Raw genomic sequence first — 11,192 nt, forward strand, 5'->3', positions numbered from 1 at the left:
TCGAGGGAGCGCGCTACAAACACCACTTCACTCTTTTCCAACGTCCCTGCCGCTGCTGCCCGCTGCGCGACCGAGTGTCTTGTGGTGCTTACGTCGATGCGAAATGGTCATACGCAACATGTGGCTCAATCTGAATCAGAAGCAGGTCCGAATCATTCGTCTGTCTCTGTTTATAGTTCGCAGAATCAGCCACAAATCATTAAAAGTGGCATCAAGTTGAACAAAAAAAAAAAAAAAATGTTCAAACCTTGATAAGGGGATACAAATATAGGCGCTATTCGCCCATCAATTTGAATTTGAATTTTCAATTGCTGATAAGCTGCTAGTAATTAGAGCATCGATTGATGCCCCATATGCTGCAGGTGGCAAATTGATTGGCTTGGGAATTCGTAAAATATTTCAAGCCTTACGGATTTTAAGAAACAATTGGACTTACAATTTATGTACATATATACAGGCAAAGCTCTAATAATGGACAGCTTGGACACCGAAGGTGTTTGCTCAATGAAGTTTTCACATTCCATTATAGTTGTCTTATTGATCTTCATATTGCAATATATTGCATAATGTACTTCAAGTGCATGTCCTACAGGGTGTAAATTAGTTTCAAACAGTCTTTTTTTAAAGGTTTGAGTCTGGGCTACTCAGGAGAAATATATGAAAAACTAGCAGCCTTTTGGGCTTAGCCCTGAACAGAGTCATTGAAAAATTGAAAAATGTTCGTGACAATTGAAAACTTAATTTTCCAGTAGTTAAGCTATTTAAAACAAAAACATAAAAATTGCAAGCAATATTGCAAGAATATATCTGTTCTTGGTGTTGCCAGACTTTTTGGAGTGCAGATGTTAAATGGCAGCTCTGAAAAGCAACGGTTAATTTCTTAAATATGGAAAAAATGTGTTCACGTGTTACTTGTTAATTTTGTAATATCTACTTTGTGTAAAAAATTGAAACGAAATTGAGAAAAAAAAACATGAAATTGGTGCTGTGCCTGCTATTGTATGCGACTTGCAGCCGTAATGGCGAAGCCAACAATACCACCAAGCCTCTCCCCGCCACGTCGGTTCAACGCGCTGAGGTGGAAAAGTTGCGCAGTGAACTCAACGCCGCATTTGATGCGGGCGAAGAGACGCCCGTAAGTAGCAGATCCAAGCAATGAGCATTATTGACCATTTGTGAATACCTTACAGGAGGGCGTCATAGTGCAGCCGGAGTGGACCAAGCACGGCAGCAAGCCCAGTGTCAGTGGCAAGCCCAGCAAAGTTATAGTCAACGAAGCGTCACTAAGAGCAGCGGAGGCGCTCCGCACTGAGATAAATGACGCAGTCGCCAAGCAGGGGCACACAGAGGAAGTGCGTCAGCTAGAGGCGGCCGTTAAAGCCAAAGCAGGCGGAACACAGAATGAAGCAATTGTGGGCAGTACGCGCGATGAGATGCTGGGCAGCAGTCAGCCGGATCAAGCTGATCAGGCGAATGTTGTTGATGCCACACCGATGGACATTGATCTGAAGCAGTTACAGCAACTGCAACTGTCCAAGCGGCGGACGCGCGAAATGCTTGTGCTGAGTCGCATCGAGGAAAACCTACAGTTTATGTTAGGAGCAGATGTGTCGCATTGGCTGCAGCTGCAGCAGAATGGTAGCGTCTATTTCCTGGGTCGACGCAGCCATGATTTGTTGCTATTGGAGCAACAAGCTCTTATTTCTGGTGCCAATTTTCACAGCTATGCAGCGCTACAACCATTGTCCGTGCCGGCGGGCATTGATGCGATACTTAGCTACGAGCGCTGGAATCGGCAGGCACAATTGCAGGAGAGTGTGGTGCTGCTGGCCACGCAACAGCAGTTGCTGTGGTATCGCTTGGAGGCGAATAGCGGCCTGAAACAGTTCTGGCACTGGCCGCTGGGCAGCGACATTGATAAGCTGTTGGCGTTCGTTGTGGAGAACCGTGAGTATCTGGTCCTGATGCACAATCGTACGCTCAGCATTTATGCCCATGATGTGGATGGCCTGGAATTCTGGATTGTGCAGCGTCTGCAGTTGGAGCAGAGGATTACGGCGCTGGCCGTGCAGGACACGGGTCGGGATCTACTGCTAGCCGTAGGTCAGTCTGATGAGGCGCTCATCTATGCACATAATATGCGTGAGCTGGCGCTGGATGCGGGCCTGCAGCTGCAGCTGCGGCAACGGCTGGAAGCACCAAAGATCGCTGACATAGCCGCTTTCCAAATGGGCGGTCGCAACTACCTGGCTTTGGGCGGTCTGCGGCCACAGATACTCGCCTATGTGCAGGGCCAGCTGGTGCCTAGAACTCTTCTCGGACAAAACTTTGGTCTGGTCGAGCTATTTTTGCCTGTACCCGTGCGAAGCTATCGGGATGATCTGTTGCTGCTTGTGCAGCATCGCGTTTACTTCGACACGCACACACTGCTCCAGTTGGAGGTGCTCGTCTGGAATGGCGAGGCTTTCGAGGCTAGCTTGCCGGCGCCGTGTGAGCTCGGCACCCAGACACGTTACGGCGCCGGCTGCATGCTGGACGAGCAGCGTGAGGCGGGCTTGGCAGGAGCCGCGCTGTTGCGTCAGATGCAGCCACCGCTGTTGCTTGTGCCTCGCCAAGCGGCACCTTCAGGCCTGTTTCGACTACACACACAGCTGCTGCCGCGCAACTCGGAGCTGCACGATCTTCAGGATATACACGACTTTATGCGCAATTGGGTAGATGAGCAGGATAAGCTTATTAAGCGGGCCGAGCAGCTGCTCCAAGCACCAGAAGCGGAATTTGTTCACTATGAGGAGCTAGACACACCGTTGCTCATCAATGACGGGGCCATCTTGGAGGGACTGCACGTAAATGATGCACCTTGGACGGCGCATGATGCTGCCAAAGATCTGCACGAGCTGCTGCAGCAAATCCGTTTGCTAAAGCAAGAACTCTTAGGTCTGGGCGGCGGACGCACCAAGCGCCAGCCACAACTCTTTCGTTATGACTATGAGCAGCTGGAATTTGATGTTGTTGAGGTGCAGGAGTTGCACATCGAGCAGCTGAACCATGCGCCATTCTACGTACAGAATGCCACATTGCAGTTCAACGGTTTGATCAATGCGCAGAGCCTGGAGGTGATGCGGCCGCAGCCAATTGAGCAAGCCAAATCCTTACCCTCAAGAACGCAACAGCGCCTGGAATTGGACGCCGATCTAAGCTGCGAATTTATCAATGGCTTGGCGTGGACACAATTCTTGCAGCAGTTGGTCTGGCGTCAGGAGCCGCTGCAGCTATCGCAGCTGCGTGTGGCAGGCGTAAGTTGAGCCTAGTTTGGCAATCGTAGCTGTAATCTTTAATCTTGCCCATTACAGGCTGTTGTCTTTGAGGATTCGCTGCATTTGAGCGCGCTTAATGAGCTGAGTTTTCCTGACGACTATCTCTGGTCTCAGGAGAGCTCCACAAGCATTGTTTTCTCACCCAAACAGTTTACCCAGACGCTGTGTAGGTTATGCAACTAGCTGTTGTCTGGCCAGACTCATGCAAATCTCCTTTTTTTTAGCTGCGAATATGGTGGACACTTTTGGCGCTATCAATGGTTGCGATCCCGCGGATGCGGTTACACTAAGCGATGAACAGGACTGGCCGGGTTGGGTCACCTTCTCACAGCTGGAAGTGTCCGAGGGGCTAGAGGTGCTTACATTGGCAATCACACTTTAAGCAGAATTGTTAATCATTGTTGTTTCACTTGGCAGCTAAATGGCAGCGCACAAGGACGTCAGTTTGAGGAGGCGCCTTTAAATCCCACGCTGACCGATTCGCATCACGTTCATGCCGCCTGTCACTTTTCCAAACTAATTGTCAATGGGCCGCTGCAGCTGCGTGGATTGCTGGATAACAGCAGTTTCGATGCGCTGCTGGGTGACCTTGTACAGCGACCGGTTGATGCCAAGGAGGAGCTGATCATACCAGCAGCCAAGCATGTGCAGCACCTGGTGTTGCCAGTGGATGCTCATGTGCTGGATGGCACACTAAGCGGCATTCCTATTGAACAGTTTGTGGCCAAGCATACGGAACAAACGCTGCACAATCTGAGCAGTCTAGCGGGTTATGTGTACTTCCATAAACTACAGCTTAGCGGTGTCTACGATGGCGTCCAGCTGGAGCAGCTGCTAGCTCAGGCGTTGCGTGTGGATGCACCTCTCGTGGCACCCACTACGCGACTACATTTCGTCAACGAGCCGCAACTGGCAGAGCTTCAGGTGTCCCATATGCTGAACGATGTGCCGCTCTCCAGCGGATATCAGACGCTATACGAGCCACTGCATCTAAGTCAGGCGCGTTTTACGCGCCTCCAGGCGGAGCAACTGGATGTAACGCATAACGTGACGGGTCCAGGTCACCTAAATGGATATCAACTCAGCGAGCTACTTTCGAGTGAGCCGCGCAGGGACACAGTGCAGGTGCAGGATTTGATTTTGCCTATGGGCGTGCAGGCGTCCAAGCTGCAGGGCATCAATGCCGAACTGCTTCTGGGGTTTCTGCGACAGTTGGATGAGCTGCCGCTGCTTATTCTCCATGGACAGCTGCAAGTGGAGCATATTGCAGTCAGTGGCGCGGTGCTGGTTGATGACACTCTTAACGGACAGAATATGGACCAGCTGCAGCGTGACGTTGTCTGGCTTGATCGGCCCAATGAGCTGCGCACACGCTGGCGTTTCCAACAAGCGCCCATATTTGCCAGCGATCTGTTGCTCCAGGGCAGTTACAACGAGCGCTTGTTACCCGAACTGCTGGACGATATTGTATTTCGCCCTGACCAAGATCAAGAGCTGCTCATTGTTGGCACCAAGAGCTTTGCGGGCCATGTGCAGATCCTCGACACTCTGCAGCTGCAGGCACTAAACGGTGTGCCCTTCGATCGACTGGCCAATAAGCTGCAACCGCTGGACTTTCCCGGTGAGCTGCGTCTGGAGGGTCGGCTGCATGTCACTCACTTGCAGCTGGAGGGCACACTCAACGGCCAAGCAATTGGACAGCTGGATAAGCAGCTGCGCTGGGATACCAAGCTGGGTGCCTTTGTGCAGCGTGGTTTAGTACATTTAGCGGACCAAACGCAGCTGCAAGAGCTTACGGTCTTGGGTCATCTGGGCAATCGCAGTCTGGAGCCGCTGCAGGAGTTCTATGATGATTTGCTCGACAAGCGACGTCCACAATTGTATGTTGAGGGACACAAGGTATTCACGGGTCGCGTGAGCATTCGTGGTGGAGCTCACATTGTCCATCTAAATGACATTAATCTGGAGCAGCTGATGCAGCAGCTCATCTTCATCGATGGCAGCATGGAACACAACGAGGTAACTCTGCACACACCGGTGCACTTTGAAGCAGCTGTGCAAATGCAGCAGCTGCATGTGGATCAACTGGTGCTGCAAGGTGAACGCCTCAATGACTGCAATATTACCGAATGGATGTACGACACGCTGCGCGTGGATCGCGACTGGCAAACAGAAAGTAAGTTTCCTATAATACGATATCTATACAGGGTCTGTATTACAGACCAATATTATACAATCTAAATCCAATCTTGCAGTGCCCGTTAGCTTTGCTCAGGGCTCACTGGACAACAACGCCCTGCGGATTGGCCAGCTGAACGAGTTAAACCTGACACGTGTCGTTACGCTGCATACGGAGCAAAATCTCAGCTTTCCATTGGTCGCTAACGAGCTGCATTTGGCTGATGGGCGAGTACAGCTGCATGGGCTGGTGAATGGACGCAATCTATCGGAGGAATATGCCAATACCTTGCTGGTGGGTGTTATCTGATATCTCTATTGAGAAATTCATGTTTGTCGAACTGTGGCTATGCATCAAAAGCGGATGCTCCGTTGATTCGAGCTTTTGAAGGTCGGAAGTTCGATTGAATTAACGAAAACGCGTTTCGGCTGACGCGATACAGGGCTCAATTAAGAGTCAAAAGGATGGGATTATTTTTTGATATAGCCGATATTAAATTTATGCTCCATCTTTAAATTTATTATTTTTTTAATGTCCACTCATTTTTCAGATAAATGCGCCAAAGGAACAACGCGTGTTCACGCCGCTGCTGATGCAGTCAGTGGATGTGAGTGGGACACTGTTGGCCACTGCACCCATTAACGGTGATCCCAACCTCAACTTAAGCGATGTGGCCACGCTGCACGAGGAACAGCTGCGTCTGCAGACGCCGCTTAACTTTGCCAGGTTGCATGCGCCGGAGCTGCGAACACGACTGCACATCAATGGCTTCAACTTCAGTGCCTGGCACGAGAAGAGTCTCTGGGCGCAAGGTCGAGCGACCCAAATCATAAGCGGGAACTGGAACGTGCGCTGGCTGCGCGTTAAGCAGCCCCAGCCCCCAGAGCATCGTGCTCATGAGATCTACCGGCGCCAGAGCAACGCGTTAGCGTTGCGCTATCGAGAGCTGTGCACGCGGCTGGCTAGGCTCTTTGGTCTGCTGCGTCTGCCCTACCAAGTGAAGCAGCTGCGCCGCAGCTTCGCGCTGAAGCAGGCTCCAGGTGAATCGGATGTGCGTCGCGTTTTTGCGCTGCAGTTGCCGGCGCCGGCTGCTAGCTATCTGTTGATCAACGAGCTGGGCTGCTGGACGCGCATCTATCGCTGGAACGGCACGCACTATACGAGTGCTGGCAGAATCGAGAGCGGACCCATTAATGATGCCACTGTGCTGCATCAGCGCAACGCCAGCGCCAACAACAATGACCAGTTCAGCTTCATGACCAGCTACGAGCTAAGCGATGAGCAGGAGGAAGGGGGCTGGAACTGTAGCAGCCTGGCCCATCTGCAAAGCTGGCGCACGAGCGCCAAGACTGAAATTGAGCCAATGGATGTGCCAGCTAGCAAGCTGCAGCAACTGCAGCAAAAACATGAGGCGCAACAGCTGCAGCGTAATAAACCAAGCTATCAGGAGGCCATCAAGTACTTGAGCCGGCCGAGCACTGAGTCACAGTTGCGTCCACATCTTGATGCGGGTCACACCCTGAGTCAGGAACAGTACGAGACATTGCGCCAGCGCCTGCTGCAGCATCTCAGCTTTCGTCTACAGACCGAGGTGAACATCACGCAGCTTAGCATTCCTGAGAGCGATCTCTATGACGACGAGCATCTTGTGGAGGACTTCTTACGTCTGATGCGGCAACTGCGCAGTGCTTCGCCATCTGGTACTGGGGTGTTTGCATCTTTGCCCACGGACACACTGCCGTTACCGAATAATCCGTCGCGCGTGTTGGCCGCGCGCAGTGCTCAACTTATTTGGCCAGTGCTGGAGGAGCTAAAGGCGCTGCATGGACGGCTTTCGTACAACGATAGCCAATCACATGAGCAGCAGCGTGTGCTGGTGCTTCAACTAGAGCACACTTTGCGTGACGTGTTGCTCCTGGCCAACAGCAATGGCAGAGATGAAGAAATTGTCGATACAGATGATGATACGAAGCGCCTACACGCTGTGATTGAGCGATTGCGTGAGTTGCAACAGGAGCTGGAGGAAGCGCAGCAGTTGGACCTAAACTCAGCTGAGGCGCGCAGCATCCTATCCATGGAATTGCCCCCTCCGAAGCAACAATGGTTGCCCGTAGAAACAATACGTCTGTATGTGGGTCGTATGCAGCACGCCCAGCTGCTCTATGCCCGTCTGACCATTGTCGCTTCAAATGTGCCGCCCATTGCCCCATCGACAGCGCCGGCCGCTCACATCCAGCTGCATCATGCCAATGGCACCCTCTTCCAGTCACTGGCTGCCGATCATTTGGCGCGCCAGCTAACAGCCTTGCGCGTGCGGGACGAAACCCTGCTGGCTTTTGTCGAGAGTTGCTGCCGTGTGCGCGTCTTCATTTATCGCGGTATTCAGGGCTTTGTGCCATTCACGCAATTTCACATTGAAGAGAATGGCGAGATGGAGCAGCCATATGCACTTCAATTGCTGGCGCTACGTCTACCATTACAGCGATCGCCGGGCGCGCTCTATATGCTGGCCGTGGTTCAGTCTCGCCGTGTAACCTTTTATGAGCTGGTTATGCCCGGATTCTTTGAGCCTTGGCTACATTGTTAATAGGTTTAAGAACTAATGTGTAATTTGATTTGTTGTTTATGTATTTTTAAGTGTATTGCAATTATAATTAAATATATTAATATATGTTCCGAAAAATCATACAAAGTGATATGTGAATATTAAGCACTCACGTTCAAGAAATCGAAAACAAATACGTGTTAAGAAGCTGAAATGTATTTAAATAAATAAATACAAATTTAGATATTTAACCCAAAGATTTAGCATATGCAAGTCGGTTATAGGTACATAAAACTGACGTCACTTATCGAACCTTTCTTGGTAATCTACAATAGTGAAATAAGAAATTGTTTATATGAAACCAAAATGCCCACATACAAGTTTTTTCAACATTTCCCTCTCCTCTTGGTAGAGTAGGCACCAAGCTTTAGCGCCTAGCTTGACGGCTGTTTGCAAATCAAGATCACTGTTGCGTTTCCGGAACTCCCGAATAAAATGACGAAACGCGTTATTTGAGCAATGTGATAAATGCATGTTCTTTCCCTTTGTTTTTGAATTGATTGCCTTCTGCGATTTGCGTGAAGTGGTAATTTTTGTTTTTGCCGCAATTGGTTTTTTTTTCGGTTTCGGTTTTACTTTTTGCTTTGGCTTTGGTTTTGGTATCGTCCTGGTGCTGGCATTTTTAGGGATATACTCGTGTTTGATATAAGCACGAGCCTTCTCCTCATTATTCTGGCAAGGTAAAGTATTCCTCGACTAGCCAAAATTATGAATAGCTCATTCGATACTCACGAGAAATTGGCTCTTCTGCTCGGGAGTCATAGTATCCCATGTCATTACAGCATTTTGCTCAACCTCATTTTCACTTAGATAGGAGTGGGTATCTTTGAATTTTTCCAAGAATTTTGAGTAGGCACGAACGTCCTCTTCAATGATAGGTTGTGAACGCGCCGCACCCATTTTAAAAAGAAAACTTTGAAATTTGTCAAGACTTAAAATATACAAAATAAATATTTAAGTACGAGAATTTTTCCTTGTTGCTCAATGCACGACAAAACAAAAACGTATAATGAGCTACAAACAAATTCCGCAATGTCACGAGAGATTGACATCAATTTCTTGGCTCACTGTGATCCAATTTATGCATTTATATTATGTGGTATATAAAATTACCTTATCGGGCGAAATATATATAATATATAGAAGCGACAAAATACCCAGTAGGTTAATGTAAAAAGGAATATAAAAAAAACGTTCTATTGTGCCTCAGCTCGATCTCCCAGATGAATGCGAGTAGTTCTTTTGCTGAAGCAGGGGGTATTCAACCCACTACTGTGAGGTTGAAAATCAATATTTACAAAAATCGAAAATAAATTTGACCATTAGGTCGTATAGTTCAAATATATTGCTCACATCTTCATAGCATAATATTAGGCAAGGTAAGGACGTTAAAACCCGGAATAAACATCGACTACATTTGCAGAAACATGTTTAGAAACTGGAAGGTTGTGACAGAAATTAAATGTCATAATATTAAGTTACAGAGTATACAAATATAAAAGCACAGCACAAGGGAGGCACCATAGAGCTGGTACGGAAAAAGGACTTAAAAGTCACCTCACTCCAAATTGGAAGCTTTTGGTTACATCCTAAAAACAGCCACCATTAAGATATATATAATAGTGTGGCTCCTAAGGAATGTAACTTTTGTTAAATTTATTATAAATAATTAACACTAGCAGCTGTGCTTCAATTTGGTACAGATTAAGACTTGTAATTTTGCCTGGTGATTTCCAGCCATTTGACCATAGACAGCAGCTCCCCTCCCCGTATCGTATGGTTGGCTGGTTCATCAAAGTTGTCATAAGTATATAAACATGCGGCCGAACGGTTGCCATCTTATTTCGTCGCCGGCAGTGAAGAGGTATGCGATGCGAATTGGAAAACCTCCGGATTCGATTGGGTGTTCAAGTTCGATGTTGACTTCAACGAGCGGTCTTCGTCACCCTCGCCCTCACCATCCCCATCAGCCTCACTGGCATCATTTGTGTCGCTCGCCTCGCCAAATACTTCAGACTTTTTTGCTTCCTCGGTCGAAAGGATGCTTTCGCAACTAGAGAATGAGATGGAGCTAAGGTTCGGGGATATATCCTCAATCTGGGTTAAATCAATGACTCCTTCCATATCCTCCGCATGGGTTCCAGCGAAAAAGTGGTTATTGCAATGCATTATGGCGCCCGAGTTAATGGACGTGACCAACACCTTATTGAGGCGTGTTTTAGCCTCGTCTTGCTTCGGCGCCGTGTCCAACGCTTCACAAAAGTGGGCGATCAGCATCTTGTATGGCACTGGTTCCAGGTTCTTGCGCAGATATTGCAGCACGTTATCAGCATTTATATCGGTGTGCGCTGTGTCAGTCATTTTAAAAATATATGACGCGAACAGTCTTTGAATTAAAAGAAATTTTTTACTTGAAAAGGATTATGATTTTCAGTCTTCGAAAAAATATTCGACTATTTAAGTTTTTTAAAATTCGTTTCGATTTGTACGAGATGCTGGAATTAAATGAGGAGCATTTCCAGCTCTGCTGGTAGCTTCAATCTGGTTGCGACAGCTTTGACGTGGGTCACTTTGATGCCTAGAAATATCTTCAACACAAACTTGAAGTCGAATACGGTCACCATATCAGCTTTCATTGTTTACTTTTATAATTTAAACATCCTTTTCAACTATTCCACACCCGAAAGCAATTCAAATTCCCCCATTCTACCTAAAACCCAAATTCCACTCAGCAAAATGGATTTTACGCAATCAGGTGAGCTTTCCAAAATCATTATTTCAGATGTTAAACTTTGAAAACATGTTTACATCCGATCGGATTAAGCCATAGAGCCTTTAACCCGCAATTTTTCAACCAGGAGTGAATACTGCGCACAGCGCAAGAAAGATTTACACAACCGTTTTCCGCCAATTTTCCACAGTTGTCGGTGGAGGTTTCTAAGCGTTCATTTTCATCACATACATACATAACAACATAACATATATACATACATACATAAATACATGCAAACGCACATGTATACAAATATTACCAAAAATACATATACATACCTTAATATTAACTCAACACTTTAAAAAAAAACAAACCAAT

General features: G+C 47.8%; 2 protein-coding genes across 2 annotated transcripts; one reads left to right on the top strand and one right to left on the bottom strand.

Moving 5' to 3' along the window:
• Nucleotides 1-929: 929 nt before the first annotated feature.
• LOC115764321 lies at nucleotides 930-8,089 on the top strand. Its single transcript, XM_030707267.1, has 7 exons — nucleotides 930-1,135; nucleotides 1,191-3,296; nucleotides 3,354-3,483; nucleotides 3,542-3,672; nucleotides 3,735-5,493; nucleotides 5,573-5,790; nucleotides 6,047-8,089. Exons 1-7 carry the CDS (start codon nucleotides 974-976, stop codon nucleotides 8,081-8,083), a joined length of 6,543 nt encoding a protein of 2,180 aa, XP_030563127.1. The 5' UTR covers nucleotides 930-973; the 3' UTR covers nucleotides 8,084-8,089.
• A 154-nt stretch (nucleotides 8,090-8,243) lies between these two features.
• On the bottom strand, nucleotides 8,244-9,100 carry LOC115764328. The gene is made up of 3 exons (XM_030707278.1): nucleotides 8,834-9,100; nucleotides 8,420-8,773; nucleotides 8,244-8,367 (listed from the first exon to the last, which is right to left on the bottom strand). Exons 1-3 carry the CDS (start codon nucleotides 8,999-9,001, stop codon nucleotides 8,320-8,322), a joined length of 570 nt encoding a protein of 189 aa, XP_030563138.1. The 5' UTR covers nucleotides 9,002-9,100; the 3' UTR covers nucleotides 8,244-8,319.
• Between the last annotated feature and the right edge of the window lie 2,092 nt (nucleotides 9,101-11,192).

Source organism: Drosophila novamexicana, unplaced genomic scaffold, assembly GCF_003285875.2.
Source record: "Drosophila novamexicana strain 15010-1031.04,08,12 unplaced genomic scaffold, DnovRS2.1 tig00000820-arrow-pilon, whole genome shotgun sequence".
Lineage (NCBI taxonomy): Eukaryota > Metazoa > Arthropoda > Insecta > Diptera > Drosophilidae > Drosophila > Drosophila novamexicana.